At 34.8% G+C, this 25,686-nt stretch overlaps 1 protein-coding gene across 5 annotated transcripts in view; it reads right to left on the reverse strand.

The window, feature by feature from the left end:
* Nucleotides 1–25,686, reverse strand: part of SEC24B (SEC24 family member B) — a 77,603-nt gene that overhangs the window by 43,945 nt on the left and 7,972 nt on the right. For 2 of the 5 annotated variants that reach the window (XM_008571975.1, XM_008571974.1), the window contains exons 2-4: nucleotides 21,868–22,614; nucleotides 13,060–13,233; nucleotides 4,816–4,920 (exon numbers count right to left, since the gene is read on the reverse strand). In XM_008571975.1, the coding sequence (XP_008570197.1) occupies nucleotides 4,816–4,920; nucleotides 13,060–13,233; nucleotides 21,868–22,597 (1,009 nt within the window). In that variant the 5' untranslated portion in view covers nucleotides 22,598–22,614. Of the gene's footprint in view, nucleotides 1–4,815; nucleotides 4,921–5,230; nucleotides 5,308–13,059; nucleotides 13,234–21,867; nucleotides 22,615–25,686 lie in introns of those variants that run through there. The other 3 variants (XM_008571977.1, XM_008571976.1, XM_008571978.1) reach the window with 2 other exon arrangements.

Below are 25,686 nucleotides of genomic sequence, written 5' to 3' on the forward strand. Positions count from 1 at the left end.
CCACACCCTTGCCAGCATTTGTTATTCACCGTCTTTTTGATTACAGCCAGTCTAACTGGGGTGACCCACACTGAAATTTTGGAGCATTCTGGATTTCAGATATTTAGGTTAGGAATGCTCAACCTGTAGCTGAGAATCCTTGAAGCTGGGGAAAAGTATTAGGAAACATTTAAGCCTTTTTTAAAAGGCTTAAGCTGTTTTCTCTCTAAAAGACAAACAACATAGGTCAACAAAGGCCAGTGTGTTTACTGATGTTGCTCACCTTGGAATTTACCAGATAATTTGAGATTTTATTGCCTTATAACTTGCATAAAACATGGAATAAATGTAAGTCAATTTCTATATCCACCACTTACTTTTTGAGAAAAAATAGACACAAAATCTCTGAGTTGCTCTTTATTAGTAACAACATGTTTTATAATAATACCTATTCCACAGGGCTACTATTAAGATTAAACAGATATATCAAATATGCATTAAACAGATACTCGCAACAGACTCAGGAAATGTTCTTCATTTTCTGTCTTCCCTCTCCCTACCCCCAAACAACACTACAAGTAAAGGAAAAAAGAAAAATCAAAACAAGACATGAACTTCCTGACTGATAAATCCAATTGTTTATTCTCAGATTTCAACCAAACTTTCCTTAACACTTAATGTCGCTAATCCAATAACTTCTGATTTCCAAACCTGTAGTTAATTTTTCATCACTGTTTGATAAATTTTTTAGAAACTGAAGAACAATTCCACATAAACTAAACACACAAAAATCTCATGAATATAGGAAAAGGAATGCCACTGCTTTGCTTAAAAAGCACTCCAAATGTCTATTACATTGAATACTTGATATGTAATCTCCACACCAATTTGAGCCACTTCCTCTTACCTCTTTACATATCAAAAAATTTTTGTAACTAGGCAGGGTTTAAAAAAATAAAACTAAAATCCCTTTTAGGGCCAGCCCATGGCTCACTTGGGAGAGTGTGGTGCTGGTAACATCAAGGCCATGGGTTCGGATCCCTATATAGGAATGGCCAATTAGCTCACTTGGGAGAGCGTGGTGCTGACAAAACCAAGTCAAGGGTTAAGATCCCCTTACCGGTCATCTTTAAAAAAAAAAAAAAAAATTTTTTTTTTTAAAAAAAAAAATTTTTTTTTTTAAAAAAAAAAATTTTTTTTTTTAAAAAAAAAAATTTTTTTTTTTAAAAAAAAAAATTTTTTTTTTTAAAAAAAAAAATTTTTTTTTTTAAAAAAAAAAATTTTTTTTTTTAAAAAAAAAAATTTTTTTTTTTAAAAAAAAAAATTTTTTTTTTTAAAAAAAAAAATTTTTTTTTTTAAAAAAAAAAATTTTTTTTTTTAAAAAAAAAAATTTTTTTTTTTAAAAAAAAAAAAAAAAAAAAAAAAAAAAAAATCCCTTTTAAAGCTAGGTTTTCTCCCCCCCGCCCCCGAATGTTCCTTTAATTTGCAATCAAAAAAAGTATCATTAAAATAAAAACCATGAGTAGAGAGCACCAGGATTCTAGTAAAAATGTCAATAGTCTTATTGACAGCATAATAAAAAGGCACAGGAGTTAAGATAGCATGTAAGTCACTACATGACTACTGTCATGCGCCCTTTACTTCCCTCCTACTCCAGCAGTTTATGTTCTCATTAGAGATGGAGATGCCTTCCTTTTCATACCTTTCTGCAGATAGACAGACCTCAGCTGGAATCCCCACTCTGCGACTTAGCAGTTGTGTGACCACAGATAAGTGTTACTTAACTTGTTCAGGGGCCGGCCCGGTGGCACACTGCTACAGTGCGCCGCTTGGGAGCGCGGCGGCGCTCCCACTGAGGGTTCGGATCCCACATACAGACCGGTTCCCGCTCACTGGCTGAGCGAGGTGTGGGCGCAACACCGAGGGTTGCGATCCCGTTGCCGGTCCGGTACGGGCGTGACACTGAGGGTTGCAATCCGTTGCCGGACACGAAAGAAGACAAAAAAAAAAGGAACTTGTTCAGGCCACAGTTAAGTCATCTGTAACATGGAATTATTTATTTCTTTCTTGCAGGATTGTTGAGAAGGACAGAATCTCCAGGTTAATAGTGATGGCTAATCTTTCTAAGTGGTTACTATTTGCCAGGCAGTTCTATGCTTGTTACAAAGAATATCTTCAATCCTCAAAAAAAAAAAAAAAATAGCCACATGTAATTGTTACTATTATTCCCATCTTACAGATGAGTAAATTGAGACTCAGTGAGTTTAAGAAACTTGCCTAAGATGACAAAGCCAGGATTTAAATCTAGAAAAAAATGACACAAAAACCTACAGTGACTTAGCTCTTTAGAGCTAGGACTGGCACATAGTAAGTACTCAAAAGTCTTAGGTATTAAAATCTAAATGCCTTGAGTTAAGAACTCAGGAAATTTTAACCTGTAATACATTCAAGAAAAAAATTAGTTCAACAAGATAAGGCAAAAGGAGAAAAGTTATAAATGCTAAATCTTTTTGATCTCCCAATTTTTTTTTCAATCTAAGCAAATGGAATTTTCAACAATTGTACCTTATTGCAAACAGAACAAAAATGGGAGTAATTTAGGTTAACAACATTATACAAAATAACACATTTTTGAAATCTTCAAAATAAGAACCATGAGATAGAAAAAGTGAGGTGTACCTAGGATCTGAATAATATATACATTAAGAAAATAATAATTCAGAACCTGGGAGCAATGATCTATCAGTCGCAATAAGCACATATTACAATCAGATATTGGTTTCTAAAATACCCTTCTCCACTTAAGAAACCAGGATTCCTTGGAGAAATGGCTCATTCCAGGGTTTCAGCAGGGTATGTAAGTACAAGATGGGCTAGGAACATCTTATTGTTGCCTTAAAGTAAATGCTCAAAGATTCATAGGAACATTTAAAAAGACATTGGAACCAGTTTGAAGGAGTGGACACTGGCCAAATCTATGACAAGTTAATATCAAAATAATGACAGTAATGGATTATAACCCACTGAATAAAATAAAAATCCATGAATCAATATGGACCTAAAGAAATCAATATCAGAGAAGGGAAAACTCTTCTTTGTCATAAAACCCCAACTCTTCAATACAGAAGGAATGTCTGAGTTTCAAAATCACCAGCACCAATAAATACTAAAACTAATGGGTGACAGTTTAATAAAGGACAGTCTCAAAGAATCTCCCCACAAATTACTTATTAATTTCAAAGGGGAAATGTAGTAACTTCATAGTGGAGAAACCTGGCAGATACTACCTTTATCAAATGACCAGTTAACCTCATCATTTTGGGAACAAATTGACATCATGTGCCTCAGATAGGATGCACTGAGAATACAACGTAACTTTAATGGTAATCTTGCCAAAAATGCATAATATAAAACTAATCATGAGGAAACATCAGACAAACCCTAACTGAGGGACACTATACAAAATAACCAGTCTGTACTCTTTGATCAAGGTCAAGAAAGAGAAAGGCTAAGAAGGAACCATTCCAGATTGAAGGAATCTAAACAGACATGATAAAACTAGATTTAATTCATTACCCTGAATTGGATCCTGGACCATGAAAACAACCATAAAAGATATTATTGAGACAATTATGTAATTTGTCTGTGGACTGTGTATCAGATATTACTCTATCAATGCTCAATTTCCTGGTAACTATATTGTAATTATGTAAAACAATGTCATTGTAATTAGAAGACATACACGAGTATTTAGGGGTAAAGTTCATAATGTCTCCAACTTACTTTGAAATGGTGTAGGAAAAAAATATATAATTACAAAGCAAATGGGGCAAAAATGGTTTATCTAGGTCAACCAGATATATGGGAGTTTCTTTTACTCTTACAATTTTTCTGTAAGTTTGAAATTATGTTAAAAGAAAAAATTACAAAATGTTTTGGATAGATGGTTTTTTTATATATTTAGAGTAAGAAAAATTACTTCCTACCTGGCATCTATTTTTACACCCCTCAAATTATGCATAAGGATTTGAATATTTTAAGAAATCCACAGGAAATGCGAACTTCTGGTTAAACAGATTGTGAAGCAAATACTCCCACTCAATAGTAACAGTAACAGAAGAAGAATCATGGTCACAATATAGTACCTTGAAAGATCATCGCTTATGGATTCAGTCTTAAACTATTAGAATTAATAAAGGAACTAAACTGCTTAATTTTCTGCAGTGTTCTACCTATCAAAGGCAGAAAAAGATATTACACAGGTTGCAACACATAACAATATGCACAACTTCCTCAACTAGCTGAGTATGAACGACTACTTCATGAAGCATGAAAATGATTACACATTCTTGGCCTTCTAAATACATGACAAGAAGGGCCAGAAGTACCTTACAGAAACACTGTCCTATTTCTCTATCACTGTTATAAAAGCCACATGGCTCATTTTGATCAGACTAAAGTAGCATGCAAAGCAAAAAATAAAGCATTATTGCTAAAAGGGTACTAGAGCAATCATCAGCCAAAAGCTTCAGTCGGGACTCATTATTTTGCACGTGACATGGGAGAAAATGCACCTCTGAAGTATGGAAGCACTCTACCATCATGAAAGGTGTATTCTATTATTTACGAAATGGTAAAGATGTCCAAAGGAAGAAAAACAAAACAAACAAGCAAGCACCTTATGTAAAGTGACCCAACCTTCTATAACCCAAATCAAGTAAGTTCATCATGCTAAATCTTCAAAGACACTTTTTTTAAAGGCTAAGTAAGAATGTGGAAATAAAAAGAAAACTTGAGTAGGAAAAGATCAAGAACTGGTGTAGAGCTAAAGCAGACCTGCTTCCTCATCCTCCTCCTCCTCTTCCTCATCATCGGAAGTTGATGACAAGGGAGTTGGTGCGGAGCTAGCTTGATTATTAACATATTCACCATACTGCATGCCTGTAAAGTGGAAAGCACAAACACAAGAGTCAAACCAACAGGAAAGACAAGAAATAAAATTTTGACATTATTAAAAGTGAGAAAGAACTCTGACACTCCAAAGAACATCCCAGCATGCATATTAATATTAGCAAATTTATTATCAAAACTAGAACAGTTAGAAAATCTCTGCAAAGCAGTTTAGTAAAAGCAGCTTTAATATGAACTAAATGGTTTAAGTGTGAAAAAAGTACCATGTATTACACTGATAATATTTAGGAAACTGCAATGATATTCTCTGAAAATTTCACTAAGCTCTATACACGTTTACCTTCTTTGACCTGAGGGCCCTTGTGGTATACTTCCTTTGGGACTGCGCATTCTTGGTGGCCAGTGATCATTTCTACTGAACTGAATCTGTACAGCATACAAAACACACACAGATACTTGGTGCCTTCCTCCTGCTAATGTCACCTTGATGGTAACTCAGTTCCCATAACGGAAAAAGAATGACAGTTAGAGAAAAGAACTGTATTTAGCATAGTTCTCTGCTCATAGTAGTTACTCCAATTTAAAAAAAAAAAAAAAAAAAGCTTATTAACTGGGGCCTTACAAGTGTGACAATTACAGAAAAGTGAATTTTCTGAGACGGCCAGTCACATCAGCATCATCCTACTGTCTCCATGTGAGTCTGAAGTAGGTGAACAAGACTGATCCTCTGTGTGAGCTACACTAATGGAAGGCAGATTCTGTGGAAAAGGCACCATAACTGATACTGGTAACTGCATAATACTTCCCTTAAAAATAAAGTTGAAAGTTGATTGGGTATTTTTACTACTTAATTAGTCTGGTAAAATCAGGACTTAAAAAATTAACATCCACAAAATTATTATAAGGGAAAATAAAATTAATCTTAATTAAAAATGAAAACACTTCATGAATAAGAATAAACACCCATGTCAGAAAAATCTTATACCACCACTTTGAAAAATATAAAAACCTGGAAACATAGTGGGAATTTTCAAGAATGTGTCATTATATTGCAAGCACAATGAAGCCCAGCTTCACCAAAATCACATAGTATTCCTTTGATGCTCTCTTCATTTTTTTTTTTTATTTTCAGGTGACCATTTTGATTAGCATGGGTAAACATAACTCATCTCTATAGTCAGAAAAAGCTATTAAAGAGTAAAACTTGAGTTTAGAAGAGAGCAAAGGTTAAATTGTAGATGAGTGAAGCTTTGATCTTTCAACTATGACTAAAAATGTCATGGAAAAATCTACTAGCTTTGCTCAAACATTGTTTAATATAGGTAAAATAGCAGTTATCACAAATTCTTCTGAGAGAGTAAAACTTAATGAAAATAAGTTCAGGCAATACAAGAAACAAACCTGATTACCTTGAAAGACCAAATTCATAGTGGTATGTTCCTCTAACAAAAGCCTAGTTAAAATGAAAATTTGACTAATATTAGACCGTAGATTAAATATACTAAGACGTTTATGATTAAACAGGTGAACAGTAAAAAGGTTTTACAGAAAAGAAATTCTTCTTCAACTTAAGTACTTATTTAAAAATGGACTACTTTTCCAAAATACAATTTGCACTGTACTTTAAAAAGTATATATATGTGTGTATGTATACAATAAAAATAAATGAGAAGAAATTCCATTTATCGTGCTGAGCTAATAAGCAGGGGAAAAATAAAAGGATCCATTCTTCTCATGACTGAATGAATATGCAGGTTGTTGACTGTTACTAATCAAAGGGGGCAAAGTACAGGGAAGGTCTATATGTATCATGAAATGAACATTTTCCTCCCTTTCTCTGTATTTACTGGATAAAAACAGATTTATTTCACTTACTATTGGAAAAATATCCAGTGCTTAATTGGAAGCAAATGAGATGGCTATACAATAATAATAATAATAATAAAAGTATAGAGCAACTACTTAATGCACTGTAACAAACCAATGAATAAGAAAGAACAAAATATTAGTTACTATCGTATCATTTTAGATTATACTGTGGTTGTCAGTGTTCTATATTAACACACTGTCACACAATATACCCAAAGCTTCCTTTCCCGAAAAAAGGTGTAATGTTTTGAGATTATACCTTTTAATGGGACAAGAATATGACATTTTAGTCAATCCACAGAAGAGTGGTAGGAACTCTAGAATAACAATCATTTCATATTTAAATGCCCTCCTATAGGTTGGGTACAGCACATACAGACTGCAACAAATGGGGAGTTACAGCCAGAAAGGGGTAGAGAGCAGAATTATCTACTCTAGGATACGTGAATGGTTAATAGACCTTCCTCAAGTGCCTCTATTCAGACTCTCTTCAAGATCTAGAACCTATGTATGAGATACACAGACCCAATACATGAGGTTGTAGAGTATGACTTTCTCTCCCAGAGCCTGGCCTGAAAACCTCTGTAGAAGTGTACATGAAGCACATACCACCACTACCACCACCATCACCACCACCACCACCAAATGGAGAGGGAATGCTATATCTTAATGTATTGTCTTAACCGGAGCTTCCTAGTGAATTTACTAAACCAAGAGGCAAGAAAAACTTTAAAATCTAACATGATGAACAACTCTGTTATTAACAGGGCCCCAATACTTTAAAAAAAGACTTTCAGCTTAAACTACCTACCACTAAAGTACGTTAGGCAAAACTTTCCAGACCATATCCTTGGGGCTGGCTTAATAAAAAGTTTCTCCACTGTTTCCTATATAGCTATACTGGAGGTTCGCTGCTTTAAATTCAAGAGTTCAGACTTCTGAGCAACTATTACCTTTCCTAAGCTGGTTTTCAAACTGATGCACATACTAGAAGACTTTTCAAGGATTTCCACATAAATAGTTTTAAGGGAATCAATTTTCAGATATCAATTTCTATAAGTACTCTTCCCTAAAACTTATCCACCTGAAAAAGTGCCTTTGTTAACAACATCCTTTCTCTCACTTTACAAAGGAAACACGTAACCTTAACTTATCTAAAATTTTACTACAACATATCACTTGGAGGTATTAAAATTTCTTAGGCACCAAAGAGAAAGCTTCATCCTTCTTTAAATAATAAACCAACATACCCTAAATCTATAGGCTTTCTGTTACCTTGACAGATATGTTTCAGTTAGGTGTGAAACACACTAGAAAGAGAACTGATTCTCTCTAGAATATTCTTAATTCAGAAATATGGAAAGTAGGGTTGTGGGAGTAATGATATTTTATTTAATTAAATAATTCTCTTTATGTAGATCCTGACCACTACTGTCAAATAACTCGCTACTTTAGAGAACCAGGAGAACAAACCCAAAATAGTAAGAATAGTGAACAGAGAAGCAGCATGACATTGTGGATAAAGACAGGGACTCTGGGTTGAATTCCAGGTTCTACCACTAACTACTTTTGTGCCCTTGGGCAAGATACTAACCTGTCTGTTCTTCACTTTCATCATCTGTAAAATGGGGTAATAACTACCTCAAAGGGTCATGGTGAGAATTAAGAGAGTTAATTTCAAATTCTTAGAATGGTGACATATGCTAAATACTATATGAGTGTTAGCTATTATCTCTGAACTTTAAAAACAAGTTTTTGGTGTATATTTAATTAAAGACAATTATTTTCAGCTATTCTTAGTACTCATCCATAGCGCAAGTCATTAGTCAAAAATAAAAGAACCTTCCACCAACCTGACTAGTGTATTTAGTAATGCTAATTCTCTTAAAAACAAGTCCCAAAGGACTATCAAATTTTTTCAAGATACACTGGACAAAACTCACAGATAAAAATTCCATATAACTTCTTTCAGAGTCGATGTGAGATGTGCAATAAAGTATTTTAGAACCTATTTTATCATAAAATATTTATAATATAGTTAATTCTCACTTTACTATATTTTATAAGATATTTAATACTTTCTACATCCTTTCAACAAAAAAATATTTACCAGCAAGTGAACACATCAGTATTTATTTAGTAGTATATGTTTTGAGGGCTGTTTCTGCCAATTAGGTTATATGGAGACTCCACCCATAAAATAAATGGCCTACATCACAGCTTTATGTTTTTGATAAAAACACATTTAAAGGATATGGTAAGATATTATATTGGCAATGGTATTAAGAAATTAAAAATATTTTTAATAAATGCTACGATAGTAAACGAATACTGAGTTTGGAGGCAGGATGTTTGCTCTGGGTCTTGTGAATTTGTAGGTCTTTGGGTAAGACAACCAACCTCTCTAAACATCAATTTCCTTATTTATAAAAGGTGAGATATAACATGCCTGTTCCATACAATGAACAAGTGACACAATATAAGTTAAAGGTATTTGTGAATTATAAACTACTACATGAAAATAATAATAATGCTATCTACAACCTTGAAAACAAAATCTAACAAACAACAATTTGTGACACATATTCAGAGGTTAAAAAGATTTAAAAAAAAAGAGGAATATTGCTTTGGTAAAACTTTTCCAATACCATTCTTATCTACTTTATGTGAACAAAGTTTCTCAACAATTATATGTTTGAAAATAGATATTAAGAATAAAGCTGACCTGAGTTCTATCATATTCTAACAATGAATCATACACAACCTAGATATGAAGATTTGGTGGGGAGGTGAGAGAGCCCATTTATCTCACTGAAAAGATGTATTTCCAGTAAAAATGTACTTTCCATATAAAAAGTACCAAAATTCATGATGTTTATGTTGTTTTGACCTACTATATACTAATAACAATTATACTGATAGCTTAATCCAAAAGAAAAAATAGTAATATTTAGACATTTATGGTCATAGATAATAAAACAAATTTTTAAATTGCAATGTATATATTATTATGACAGAAAAGTACAACAGAGTGATAAAAGAGTTTCTAGTTTAAGAATATATTATATTATTACATTCAGAAAAGGGGATATGACTTCAAGGAGAAAAAGGAAAAATATAAACTTTCCAAATGTAAAAGAAGGGCTTATTTGAGTGCTTTTTACAAGGACGATGGTAGGTATTCCAGTGGATACATTTTTTTTTCCTTTTTGTCTTTTTTCGTGACCGCCAACAGATCGCAACCCTCAGTGTTGCGCCCGTACCGGACCGGGACCGGCAACGGGATCGCAACCCTCGGTGTTGCGCCCGCACCTCGCTCAGCCAGTGAGCGGCCGGTCTGTACGTGGGATCCGAACCCTCGGCGGGAGTGCCGCCGCGCTCCCAAGCAGCGCACTGTAGCAGTGCGCCACCGGGCCGGCCCCTCCAGTGGATACATTTAAAAGAACCATGTAACATATTTGTTTTTTGTTTTTTTTTTTCTTTTTGTCTTTTTTTGTGACCGGTAACGGGATCGCAACCCTCAGTGTCGTGCCCATACCACGACCGGTAACGGGATCGCAACCCTCAGTGTCGCGCCCATACCGCAACCGGCAACGGGATCGCAACCCTCGGTGTCGCGCCCGCACCGCGCTCAACCAGTGAGCAGACCAGTCTCTATATGGGATCCGAACCCTCGGCAAGAGGGTCGCCGCGCTCCCAAGCGCCGCACTCTACTGAGTGAGCCACTGGGCCGGCCTAACATATTTGTTTTAAAAGTTTACATAATATGTTGAAAATTACATAAGTGCAACTTTAAATTTTTGATGAAAAATTTTAGATATCAATGTCAAAAAAAGTTATAGTAGTTACACAGTTGTTCCAAAATTTTTTAGGAAATACTCAAGAAAAATTTGAAGTCTCTCTTCTAAAAACCAGTCTAAAAATGCTTAGTCTTGGGAGAACAACTAAGCAAGGTGTCTTTACTGGGAGAAAAAAGACTAGTCTTTTAAGTATTAGCCTTTTTTTTGGAGGCTGGCCGGTACGTGGATCCGAACCTTTGATCTTGGTATTACAACACTGTGCTCTAACTGACTCAGCTAACCAGCCAGCCCATGTATTATCATTTTAGTAGTCATATCAGGCCCACAGCAAACCCTGTGCAGATGGCACACTGCACAGTTTACGAGTCTCTATTCATGCAAACAACAACTTGTGCAACCATATGTGGTAGCCCTGACTCACATGAACAATTAGGCTGTGTGCCCCAGATCTATCCAAAGGCAAAGAGGCCACTAAAAGGTCAAACTCCTACTTAAGAAAAAGGAGCAATAAAAGATATAACTCAAATCTCTCCAGTTTTTTCTGTTACTTAAGAAAGGAGCTCATCATAGGTAAATCAAGAGTCTATCGACAGTCAACAACAAAATCAGCCTCATTTAATAGAAAGAATACAACACAGAGAGATTTGAGTTGAAAGTCTTTAGCTCTGCTGTTTATTAACCTGTAGCTTTGGGCAAGTTATTTAACATCTATAAATTTTACTTTTGTCATCTATAAAACAGAGATAATATCTAAGAGCATTTCGTAGGATTAACATGGGTATTAATGAGGTAGTAAACAAAGTATCTGGCACCTTGTATGTACTCAACAAGTGGTAGCTTTTCTTTTCAAAATCTGTTTTATTTAAAAAGAAAAAACATGGGGCCGGCCCGGTGGCGCACTGCTACGGTGCACCGCTTGGGAGTGCGGCGGCGCTACCGCCAAGGGTTCGGATCCCACATACAGACCAGCCGCTCACTGGCTGAGCGAGGTGTGGGCACAACACCGAGGATTGCGATCCCGTTGCCGGTTCCGGTCCGGTACGGGCGCGACACTGAGGTTTGCGATCCGTTGCTGGTCACGAAAAAAGACAAAAAGGAAAAAAAAAAAAAAAAAGAAAGAAAAAACATAATTATGGTTGTTTAGTGGGAAAGTGGTCTACCACATGATATTTATAGTAAGATAGTAGGATGGTATTTAAAGTAAGATGATCAAAATGAAAGTAAGTAAAATAGGAAGAAAGAAATCAGCAGGGGCAATGTAAAGGGTCAAAAGAAGCAAGATATTTAAGAAATGGGAGGTAGCCATCAATGTAGAAGAAAGACACAAAAACACACCATTCATTTAGTTATGGCTTCTACATATCCTTAAGTTTTTTTCTATTCATGATAAGCAAAACTTGCCTACCAGCCCTTCACTTTGAAGGCAAGTGCTCTTAAGAACTAGATTCTATTCCGAGAATATCCACTGGCTTGTTTGGTGCTACAGCTGGTTTTTCTATAAAACCACATAAAATTTATAATGTAAAATCTATTGAAAGGCCTCTATTGACCACATAAACACTCAATAGACATAAGCAGTGAGAAAATCCTCATAATCTATGGTGCTTTTTCCTTTTCTGAACTTCAGAACATAAAAGAGAGGATTCTTCATACTCAAGGTTAGGAGCTGTCATTACATTGCAAGTCTCTAAATATTACAGTGGTTGCTCTGGAAATACAGATGATAGACTCCTGAAAACAGTTCAGTTATCTCTGATAAATGAAAAACATGGTATATTAACCCAAAGCATCAATACTTTGGACTTTTAGCCAGGCAGAAAGTAACCAAGAATACTGCCAAAACAAAGGACAACGTGGGGAAACAGGGTAAAAACATATTTTATTACCTGTCACTTATTTAACACATGGAAAATATTAAACAAACAAATAAATGATATAGTTTGTAAATGATACAAGAGTGTGGGTTACAATTTCATTTTCATCCCTCATTCCCAAAATTGTATCAAAGGTTACTTGCTATTAACAATCACAATGAGCATAAAAATCAAATAGGATATGAAGATGGACTAAACAAGGATATTTTGGTTGCTTTATCCTAAAAGAAACTATAATAACCTTTCAAAAACAGAAAATAAATGTCCCGTGACAGAGGGATGGATTAATGAATCATAATACAGCTACACAATGAATTATTAACTGTGAAAACAGCTATAAAAACTACGTAGAAGGGTGGCTGGTTAGCTTAGTTGGTGAAGAATGTGTATAATAAACGTAAAAGCAAAATATAAAATGGTATATAAGCTATGATTGCAATTACGTAAAATATATAATCATAAACAGACACTGGAAACTAACATACCAAAAAGAAAATAATTGTGTTTGGATTATTGTAATTTTTCCCCTATATTTCCTATAAATTACAGAATACAGTTTGACTTCTAAAAATCAGATATCTGAATATGTGTGTGTGTGTGTATAAAATAATAAATATTTGTAATACCTTTCTGTTGTAATAGCTCTGATGGCTGTGTAACTGAGGCCGCAGGCTCAACTGGATGATTTGCAGCAGGAGGCATTCTTGTTGATGAGGCTCCTGACAAAACAGTGGACACTGCCGGGCTGGACTTGGGAGGATGAACATTTTGTATAACAGGACAGGATAAACAATCTGCAACTAAAAACAAAACAAAAAAATCTACAACTGAAGACAAGAAACTATTTATCCACAGCAACAAACTTGGAATATATTAAAGTATACTTATTAACAAAATAGTTTATTTGAAGTTCTTATAGAAACTTGAATAGCATCACATTATCTAGTATATTTTTAAAAGAAGGCAGTCCAAAGAAATTACTTTCCAAAAAACTGAAAAATTACTTATCAAATGTTTTAGTAATTTTTAATGGTAATTTTCCTAAAATATTACACATGCTTCCCTACCTTCTTAAACAAAATGAAACCAAAACAGCTTTTCTTTCCTAACTAATGATCTCTATTAATAGTAATTATCATATTATGCAATGGTACCTCAGGTAAGAAGATGAATGTAGGTTATTTGATTCTGTAGTAATGTCCCTGAATTCCTTAAACACTTTTAGTATCGGCTCAGATCTCATTTTGCATTGTAAACTGCCACTTCTCACTTTCTGTTTCTAACCAGATGACTTATTTCACATCTACCTAAGTAAGGCCCTGACCATTACACTAGGTTAGAGTTCTGGAATAAAGTACGTGTGATTCATAGCGGGCCTTTGTGATATCTCAATTTACCAAATGTCTTCTAGGTGGCAAAACTGCCCCTGGTTGAGAAACACTGACATATAGGACAATCTTCAAGACTGTCCAACCAAGAGATAACTGAAAAACTTATGGCAAAAGACTAGTGGTGAGCAGTGACTATATACTGAATAAATACACATATCTGTGTATATGTATGATGTGTGTGTATGTATATATGTAAACAAACTTAGGTCTAAGACTGAAACAAATGTAGGAATATGGTGACCAAACAAAATGTATTATATGTCCTGGTAGTGTACAAATGATAAAAGTATGGGAATGGGGAAAGAAGGTATAGGGTAGTCTAAATAAGTTGATTGCATCATCATTTTTAGTAGGAAGACGAATTGTCATCGAAGACTGAAAACACAGTCAATGTATTTTGTAGTTCCTTTCATCAAGGTGGAGCCTATTTTCCCATGCCTTGAATTGGAGCTAACCTTGTGATTGGCTTTAGTCAACAGAATGTGGCAGAGGTAAAGGTATGTCAAGTCCCAGACCTCAAGTCTCAAGAAGAGACTTATGTCTTTCCACTCTTGAAGTGCAATGGATACCATCATGTAAGGAAGCTGCTCTAGTCACATGGAGAAAATCTAGGTACTCTAGTAAAGAATCTTCACCAGCTTACACATTTGAGTGAAGCCATCCAGAAGCCACATAAGTGAGTACAGAAAAAACCAGCAGAGGAATTGCCCAACCAATCCACAGAACAATGAAAAATCATAAATCATAGTTGTTTTTAAACCAGCAATAGATAATTGATATTATCATTAAAACTGCCAATGTAACAAAGTGGTAAGAATATTTAATGGTACACAAGTAAAAATTAAGAAAGATATAATCATCTAAAATTAGGTGTATGTACATGTATGTGTGTATATATATATATATATATATATATATATATACACATATATACCTGAATATATATATATATAGAAGCATAATAAAAGACATACCCATGAATTCAGTATCCAAGTTTGAAAATAAAACATTTCCAATACTGTTGAAGTTCTTAGTGTACTCCTTAGTGTTCCTCTGCCCCCTCTTGAATTGTTTATTATTCCCTTATTTTTATTTTAAGTTTGCCACATATATAAGTAGCTCTAAACCTTATTTTTGCTTGTTTAACTTTGTAACAATAGCAGACTTCATGTATTCTTCCATGACTTTCTATGTTACATATCTTGGATTCATTCCTGTTAGCGAGTGCAGCTGTTTTTCATCATTTTCACTTCTGTTCAGAAGTACATTGGAAGAATATAATTTATTTATCCATTCTACTTTAAATGGACTTTTAGGTTGTTTCCAATTTTTTTTTTTCATAAATAGTGCAGCTATGGATGTTGTGTGAACATGTCCCTGGTGCAGATGTGTAAGTTTCTCTAGGGCAGAACTTCTCCATGTGTGCGCCACAGTTTGAATACGTGGACATATGCAGCAAGAGATACTGCAATCCCTAAGCCCTGGGGGCAGCCCTGCAGGAAATGAAGGCTTAGGCCTAGAAAGCAGACTAGTCTATTTAGCCCAGTATCCCAAACAAATATTATCATTTGCCATAAGTGCTACACATCTAAGACAGAAAGTGGTGCTCTAGAGCCTTCCTTTTCAAAGTGTAGTCTATGGACTAGAACCCCTCATGTGGAAACTTATTAGAAATAATAGACTCTTAGGCCAAGCCATACTAGATCCAGTGAATCAGACCCTGCATTTTAACAAGACCTAGGGTGGCTTATATGCACAAAGTTTGAGAAGGACTTCTTTAGAGTAGATAGAAGCAGGATAAGCCACATTTCAGGGGTGGTTATCTTCAATATCAATACTGCCAAATTTTCCTAAAATATTGAACCAATATACCCTCCTACCAACAATGTTTAAGAGTTTCCTGTTACTCCACATTTTTACCATATTGTCAGACATTCAAATTTTTACCAAGCTGATGCTAGGTATAAGAAGATATACCATTTTAGTTTTAATTTGCTCTTCCCTGATTACTAATGAAACTGAGTATGTTTTCATTTCACCTTCTGTGCAATGCCTGTTCCTGTATTTCTGTCTTGGTTTTTGGCCTTTTCCATATTAATTTATATGTGGTATTTGTGTATTCTGGATAAACACTATAAATATATTTTTCTCCCAGTTCACAGCTGTCCTGTTTTATAATGTCTCTTGATAACGAAAAGTCCTTAATTAGAAATTAGTCAAGTTTATTAGTTATTCTTCATGGCTTGCATTATATGTGTTGTCCTTAAGAAATCCTTCCCTACTCCAAGGTTCTGGACATAGTGTCCTATATTTTCTCTGAAAAGTGTTAATGTTCTGCTTTTTTGCCTCTACATATTTATTTCACCTACAATTTATTTTACCCATGGAGAAAATTCATCCCTCAGATTGCAGCTAAAATATCACTTCCTCATGACTAATAGGTCAAATGCACCAAAAGTACACTTTGCAAGTAACATATATGAGAATACTGCAAAAAGTGCACGGAAAAATAGAACTGAAAGATAATACAAATCTTTCCACGCACTTTTTGAAGTTCTCTTGTATATATGCTTCATGACAAATAATAATAGCAATTTTACATTCACTTGTCTTTATTTGAATAATGTTTTCCTCCTTAAGTGGACTGAAAAACTCTATGAGGATAAGGATCAAGTCTTTTTTCCAACTATTTTATCTCCCAACACTAAACAAACCCTGGCACACAGATGGCTTTCAAATATGTGTTGGGTTAATGGAGACAAGGTCTACCAACATTAAGGACCAGAAAAGCATGCCAACCAAGAAATTGTTCCTTTCACAAAGAGAATTTGACAGAAGAAACAATGTATAAAACTGGCACTATGCAAAATGAATTGATACACTACTTTTTAGTTTATGGGATGTTTAGAGACAGAAATCACAATTCAAGAATAAATCTTTTGTCTTTTTTGATAATTAAAGTAGTTCCTTAGTTTTTACTAGCTCCTTGGTTACTTATTAGCTTCTTAGAACTCACTTCCTCATATATATCATGGATTAGGTATCTAGACAGCCTCCCAAAAGAATAGTCCTATATTAATATTGTATAATCCTATAAAAGTAAACTCTATCTTAAGTAATTGTGCATAAAATTCTTTAAGAACTAGGAGAGATTAAATAAATTCTCAGTTAATAGTACCGCCACCCATTCACATTATTCAAGCTAGAAATTTTAAGTCATCTTTTATTCTTCCTTTTCCTTCATAAACTATATCAATAAATCCTTGATGTCGTCTCTATCATCTGTCTTCTGTCTAAATGAATCCCAGCCCAGGTCATCATTCTTCACCTAGATAATTGTAGTAATTCCTTTCTAGCTAGTCTTCTTGCTCCAGGCTCTTCCTCCTTCAGTTATCTATCACACTGTTCACAGAAGAAAGTTCTGAAACACAAATCTGACAGTGCCACCACTTTCCTTATAAATTTTAGATGGCTACTCGTAGGACTAAGCATGTGTTTTTTCTTAATTCCTCTCACGTATCCAATGTCACAGCCCAGCAGAAACTGAGAAATTGGACACCGGAGACTGGACACACTGGAGAAGGGACAACCAAAAAAGCCAAATTCTGAAGGATGTGAACATGAAAATGTACATTTCATCTTTAGAGCTTGGAGAATATGTGGAAAAATTGACAACTGCTAGGTACAAAGTTGAGAAAAGATGATAAGGTTTAAGTGTAGCTTTAGAAAAACTGAAGGAGTAGGAGTGTGATGGAGCAAAATTATGTTATTCCCATCTCACAACTCTGCAGTCTTACAAATATCCAAAGCTGAAAATAATCTCTTGTACTGCACTATTTATACCTTTTAGGAGCACTATTTTTCCACTGCAATTGTCTAGTTTATTTCTGACATATTTCTTTGTCCACATAATCATCTCCTACAGGCTATTTATTTTGCTTTTCCTCAGGCACATTACCACTCAAAGATGACAGATATAATATTAATTTATCAGTGACTATATCTTAGTGTCATGTATGTAGTGAAATCTTATACAAGGATTATACAAATGTTTATTATTTTTACACAAGTAGCTTTTTAAATGCTTCTTGTATAAAATTGTACAGTCAGAACAATAAGTACCACGTGTTCTCATTCATATGTGGGAGCTAAAAAAAAAAAAAGTTGATCTTATAAAAGTAGAGAGTAGAACTGTGGTTACTAGACACTGGGAAGGAAGGAGACAGGGAGAGGTTGGTTAATGAATACAGAATCACAGCTAGATAGGAAATATAAGTTCTACTGATGTATTATAGTGCCAAACATCTATAATTAAAAATAATTTATTGTATGTTCTCATCACACACTGTATATGTATATTGAAATGTAACTCTGTACCCGATAAATATGTACAATCAATACATGTCCATTAAAAAAAATTTGTGTAAACATTTTTAAAAAATTGTGCATAGTAAAATAGCATTAATCAGACTATTTTATAATAAGCTATCAATATGTGGTTCTTATTAAGCAAGAAATATTCCAAACAATTAATTTTAATCAAAATAATTTTTCTGGCAAAATTCTATATCTTGGCAATAAGATTTATCTCTCTAATTTTAAAATTATGTGCTTTTCAAAACAAAGAGATAGTAACAATAAATTAAGAAAATGACTTTAAATGAATCTACAGTTTTGGTACACACTTTGCTATCAAAAAGGGATATCTTTATATCCCAAAGTCACACACTCAACCAACTTTACTTCACCTCAGACTTAAGAAAAAACTTCTGAACTTATCACAGCTACTTGATTGTAACTATTTACTAGATTACTTGATTATACTAGAGATTTACCTACAGTGATTGCTTAAAAATTTTAAAATGGCCTAATGAAATGACACCTTGTAAACACTAACCAAAAGTTCAGCCTAAATTAACAACATAGCACCCAAAACATACATACTTGAAGTAGACTTTTTAATAAAATAATCTGAAGTTCTAGTGCTGATTTATAACATACTAACACACTTTTCTAAAATAAAGAGGCAAACGGGATGACATTTAAAGGTTCCTATTATTCCATGTTTTGAATATGAACTCATCAACTGCCTAAAAATAACAGCATGATCCATCACCATAATTTTTATATTTGCTTAACTCAAATTTATGCTTTTGGACCTACAAACTTTTACAAATTTTTCAAGGACTTTTAATGAAGCCAGTATAATCAAGTATTTAAAAAATATAGTAATTTTTGTCAGTTACTCGAAGGTTGAATTTCGCAGAAAACTATGCTTAATAACTCAGATTCTCATTTTAAATGTGACAAAATAATTGAAAAGTGTACAAAACAATTAAGTTGCCTGTCTTTCTAGAATATTAAACTTAATATTCCCATAGTCCTCAAACCTTGTACCTAGGCACCCCTGGCACTGCAACAAACTCACAGGATTCCAAGGAATGTTTTAAATTTTTAAGAAAAACATAATGATATCTGTCAAATACGTTAAAAACTACTACTACTACATTACATGGGGCACTGTAAAAAAAATTGAGATATATCAACTGAGAAAGTTTGGGAACCTCTGTAATATTCAGATTTAAAGTAGGTTTTAGGGGTGGCCAGTTAGCTCAGTTGGTTAGAGCTCAGTGTTACAACACCATTTGGATCACTGTACTAGCCAGCCGCCAATCAATCAATCAATCATTCAATCAATAAAGCAGGTTTAAAAAGTAATCTTATTTCTTTTGAAAAGTTGAAGAGCATGTGTCATATTAACCTGAGATATATTTAATTTGTCAACCTCTGAACTACAATTAAAAAGTAGTCCACCAATCTAAAGGCAAAAAAACCCCACTTCTTCACATGAATTAGCTTCTATTCATTATGGCTTTCACGGTACAGTACAAGGAGTAAAAGAACAGAAATATACTCTACCTCTCTGTCTAAAGGACCAATTACTGCAGTTATTTGAATAAAAGGTAATTTTGTAATTATTCTCACTTTTCACTCAATTTCTTTTTTTTCCTTTCCCAATTAGTTGTTGTGTTTATTGGCCAAGTGATCCCATACTTCCCTGATACATCTCAATATAAACTGGTTCCATCCAGTGTACCACTCTCATCTCAGAAATAAGATAGGAATTATCTGTATTTCCTTTGTCACAAAATGCTTAAGTCAGAGAGACCCTAGGATAAGCTGATCTGTATAAGGACTGCTGAAAGAAGAGAGAAGAAAAGAGAATTTCTAGGGGACAGAAAGTCCTGGTTCTGAGAGGGATAGACAGTCAGAAGAAACTGACCTCCCAGCCAAGCTCTGTTTCATTAATGACCACAAGGCAATTCAACTTGAATAGCTTTCCTCATTTGTAAAACAAAAGGAATACAGTAGATTTTGGATCTGGTACAAAGCATCACTTAAGACAAAGTCAGAAACAGATTCCCAAGACTACCCTGGAGATCCTATTCTAGCCCAGTAAACTGGGGTTGAAGATCACAATCTGTGCAAGTAGTTCCGGTGCACGGCCAGATTTCAGAACTGTGACAGACACTTTTAAGTTGATTCACTCAAGATCCAGTCAATGCTAACCGCCCCCTTTTTTTTGTTGCCTGCATCTACTATGGAGGCAACATTCATTTTCCAGCCTTCCCTAAAGCTAGGAATGGTCTTTAAAACAGCTATGGCAAGTGATAACGTAAAATGAAGTCAGTCAGTGCCACCACCCCATCTTTTCTTTCCCTTCTTCCTACTTTTAACTCTAACTTGATGTCATAGGTACACAAATATCTTATTTCTATAAACCAACATGCTAAAGATGGCAGAGGGGGGCTGGCCCGTGGCTCACTCGGGAGAGTGTGGTGCTGATAACACCGAGGCCCCGGGTTCGGATCCCATATAGGGATGGCCGGTTTGCTCACTGGCTGAGCGTGGTGCTGACAACACCAGGCCAAGGGTTAAGATCCCCTTACCGGTTATCTTTTAAAAAAATAAATAAATAAAGATGGCAGAGTGGAAAGAGAGAAAGGATAATAAGAACATCTGGATCTACAGCATCTGCCTAGACTTGTTATGTGAGAAAAATACCTTTTTGTTTATACCACTTAGTTGCTTATAAGCTGAAAAGCATTTCTAACTGACAAAGCAACAGAAGAGTAGATAATCTCAAATGTACAGTTCAGGTCTAATATTAAAGTTCTAATTTTAAATAATCTAATTTTCCAGGGAAGGATACCTTTCTACAACAACTTTGGCATATGGCTATGCAGACACTGATATATAATCTAAAGACATCGTTCAGGAAACTAACACAGCTTTACTGCTTTACCAATTCCCATTCTTTATATATATTTTCATTCAGTTTCAGAGCAGATTCTGTTAAATTCAAGTTCACAAATTAAAATGAGTAAATCCTATTAGTAAATCCTAATAAGTTTAACCACATCTTGGGAAGGTCAGGAAGCCTAACTACCAGGGTATTTTTCATGGGCATTCCTTCCTCTTCCCCATCTTTCATCCTAATGTACCAACTCAAGAATAAGAAAACAGTTTTTATGTCTAGCAAACATATATTCTATGAATGTCACTAACAGGGGCTAACTTAGGGAAACCAGTGTAGTATTGCAAGCCATCACCTTTTCTATAGTGAATGGGGTTCCAGCTGGAAAAATAACTGTCCCAAGGTGGGACTAGTATAAAAGAGAAAGTAATGGCCAACAAGGCATATCCTCAACATGGACCCTTCCGTTTTTCCCTATACCTAACTCACATTAAAGACAATGATTGCAGAGGCATAAAATATATCAATAAATACTGACTGACATCCCAGCAAGGAACCAGCCTAGACAAGGAAGATGGCTGGGTGGCTAATTGGGAATGGGTGATGGGGGAAGAATTCAGGAAGATGCTGCAAAATACCACAATATACAAAGCAAATGGTTTGCCAAACTGAGCTATTTTCTGATTTTTCTACTAGGTGATATCATCTTAACCTTCATGTAAGTAATATCCTGATTGGAAATACACTCATTTTCAACATTTTGGTGAACTTTTCATTCAACCTACCAGTATTTGCTGAGTTGTTATTGGCTATAGCCAGGGATCCTGTGTTGTTTCGTTTGAGACTGTCTTGGGTCGGAAGGCCTGGAGCTGACGACCACGACGGAGTATTATATTCTGCAAGACTTTGCTGCTGGTGTTGTTGTTGTGATGGTGGAGGTGGAAGCGATGATGGATGGCTGATAGCTGTATTCTGACCAGAAAATGAATTATCTTTAGCTGGCCTGACAGGTGGAGCATTCTGTGAGGTGAACATTTGCCCATATGGATCACCAGCAGGCACAGAGGGATATGAAACACTAGGATATGCAGCATTAGAAACAGTTGACATAGCATAATGACCACAAGTAGAGGGAAATCCCTGAGAAGCAACAGAAGAGTTGGCAGAATACACTGCTGGACTATTATAGTGATTCACAAAAGAGGAATATGGCTGGGAGGCACTCGTATGCAAATGGGATGCTGACGATGCAGCACATTGGAAAGATCCTAGAGTGGATCCCACAATATGAGGGGCAGGAGGAACCCTGCTGTACATTTGCTGTGCTCCTGGTTGTTGGTTTGCTGTGCTAGGAGACACCACATTTTGTGTTGGTACTGTATAGAGACCAGAGTAGTAATCACCACACTGGCTATCCAATGGCAATGAAGTCATTTTCCCAGGTCCTTGAGAGTAATGTCCTGAGGGAGCAATATAGTTTTGATGATGCAATCCATACCCAGATGGAACCTGCATTTGATTCTGTGCTGGACCTGAAAAAGAAAGCAAGTGTTTACAGAAACGGGTAAAGAGAGAACTAATTTTTAAACACAGTTCTCATCCAAATATTGACCCAATTAAATTTCTTCTACATAATCCCAATTTATTACAACAGATACACACTGTTAAAGACCCATTGTGGTAGCTAGCCTCCAGATGGCCCCCAGTGGTCTCCACATCCTGTTTATCCACACCCTTTCACAGTCTTTCCTCACAATGTACCAGGACTGGTTTATGTGACTGATAGCATATGGAAGAGGTAACAATGTATCCCTTCCAAGATTAGTTAGCTCATTCTTGGGCTGTGGATCTCTTTCTCTCAGATAACTCAGTCTGAAAGAAGCAAGCTGTCACGCTGTAAATGGCCCTATGGAGAAGTCTATGAGGTGAGGAACTGAACTTTTTGGACAACAGCCAAAGAGAAAGTAAGGCCTACCAACAACCACCAGTGAGCTGCAAATCCTTCAAACTCAGTAGTGTCTTAAGATAACTATAGCCCCACTTGATGACAATCTCATGACAGACATGGAGCCAAAAACACCCAACAAGGGTGCTCCCAAATTTATGTCTCTCAGAAACTGTGAGATAAATACTTGTTTTAAGTCATTAAGTTCTAGGGTATTTTGTTATGCAGCAAAAATTAACTCTAAAAGTAACAATATAACCACTGCAAAAAAAAAATTTTTTTTTTTTCAAACAATGAAGAATATAAAATAAAAAGTAAAAATCCCCTTCTCTCCCTGGTAGCTGGTATCCTAGTTTCCAGATGTGCTACAGTTAACAATTTCTTGTGCATTCTTTGTATACCCATGTATATATGTAATGCATATGTAAGCATACACAAGTATAACATTTATTTTATTTTTTAAACACACAAATAGGATCATACTACAGTTCTGCAACTTGCTTTTCTTCACTTAATATACCCTGAATATTTTTCTGCGTTAGCATATATAAATGCTCAATATTCTTTTAAAAAATTGATATAGTATTTCATTGTAGAGATCTAACATTATTTACTATATTTCCATTGATAAATATTTATTTCATGGGGTGAACTAATTTATATTTATGAGGTCAACTTCTGATGAATCTGTAACAATAAGTTCCTAGAAGTGAAATTGGATATTCAAAGGGGTTGTGCTTTAAAAATCGACCATTATTGACAAATCTCTCTCCAAAAAGGTCTATCAATGTATACCTCTCATCAATAATGCTTAAGAACATCTCATCTTCACAACATTGAGTAGTATTTTAATTTTTGCAAATCTGAAAAGTGAGAAACATCTCAGTTTGCAATAGTTAACTCTGAATGACGCTGAGACTTTTTAAATATTCATCACCCATTTGGGTCTTTTCCTTTTACCTGCCCTTTTTCTATAGGGTTGTGAGATTTGTAAGTGAGAGAAAATCAGCCTTATGTTACATGCTGTAAATATTTTCCTCCAGGTTATTGTTCATCTTTTGATTTTGTTTATGGTAGCTTTTGCTATAGTCTCTCAATTATTATGTAGTAAAATGCTTCTATTATGCTTGATGGATTTTTAAGTCATACTTAGTACAGCCTTTTCCATTCCAAGATTATAAAACTCTACATTCATGCTTTCTTTTAATGTTTTCATACTTTCATTTTATGTATTTACATCTTTGATCACTATAGTATATATTTATTTTATTAATTCCAATAAATTTACCATTTATCCAAATATTAATTTTATTAAAATTAATATTATAACTATTTTAAACATATTACTACTCGTTCTAAATGCCTTAAACATACAGTCAAGTCATGTATTGTTTAACAATGGGGATATGTTCTGAGCAATGTATCATTAGGTGATTTCATCATTGTGTGACAGTCATAGAATATACTTACCTATGAGTAAGAGTATGCAAACCTAGATGGCATAGCCTACTACACACCTAGGTTATCTGGTGTAGCCATTAGAATCTTATCGGACTACTGTTGTATAAGTAGTCCATCATTGACCAAAACATCATTACATGGCACATGACTGTATCAATTCCTTTAATCCTTTGAAATAAACAGTAGTATTATATGCACTTGATAAATAAGTTAAATGAGGCACAGAAGTTAAGTCGTTTAATAAAATCACATGCTTTGGAAGTAACGGGACTAGGATTTGAATCAAGCAACCTGGCACAAATCCATGCTCTTAACTGATGATCTGCTGTCCCTCACTACACTAAAATTCAGCTTGCTTTCTATAGTCCAGCAAATGGCCAGTTTTCCCAACAATGGAATTCTAGTCTTAGTTCCAACTACTTTTCTTTGGGTTTTGGGCAAATCTTAATTATCCTAGTATCTAGTTGTCTTGTCTTGTGGAAGGAAATAGATATCTATGCCATACCTCAAATGAAAGGATAACAGCCACAACAAAAAAATTCACAAGCTGTTTCAAATTCACTGACGCAAGTGTACAAAGTACCACCATATTCCTTGCCATAATAATGTATTAAATATTTGTTTACAAAAGAAATAAGAATAAAGCTTACGTTTCCTGATATTTACAAACCCTACTAAAGAACACAGTAGAATATTTATTTTGGTCATGTAATACATATTCTATGGACAGCACAAAGATAACTTACACAATCAAGCTTTAAGGGAAAAATAGTATCCACACTTTTCACCTGAAAGAATTCACTTAAAAGGAATAAAGCCTATTTGGAATCTTTCGTTAACATGACAAAAAAATGTAAAATGTTCTCCTCCTCTCCCCTATTTAAATATATAAAAAATTGGATTTGCTACCTTTCACTATAGTGTCAGAAAACTCTACACTGGTAGAATTTATCAATGAAGAAAAGAGTCAAGTTGTATTTACGGAAATCTGTTTAAATATCTACCACTTAAGGACTGATTTGGCTCATTCATGCTACATGATGTGAAACTGGAAAATAATCATCAGTATGTCCAAACCCCTCAAATGTCATTCTAAAAATAACAGGAATGGCGTATTGCTGAAAATGATCAGAAGTGAATTACCCACCAGAGAATGCCTATTTACTTCCCAGTCCATCAAAAAAAAAGAAAGAAAGAA

This window comes from Galeopterus variegatus, unplaced genomic scaffold (genome assembly GCF_000696425.1).
Source record: "Galeopterus variegatus unplaced genomic scaffold, G_variegatus-3.0.2 Scaffold741, whole genome shotgun sequence".
Classification (NCBI taxonomy): Eukaryota; Metazoa; Chordata; class Mammalia; order Dermoptera; family Cynocephalidae; genus Galeopterus; species Galeopterus variegatus.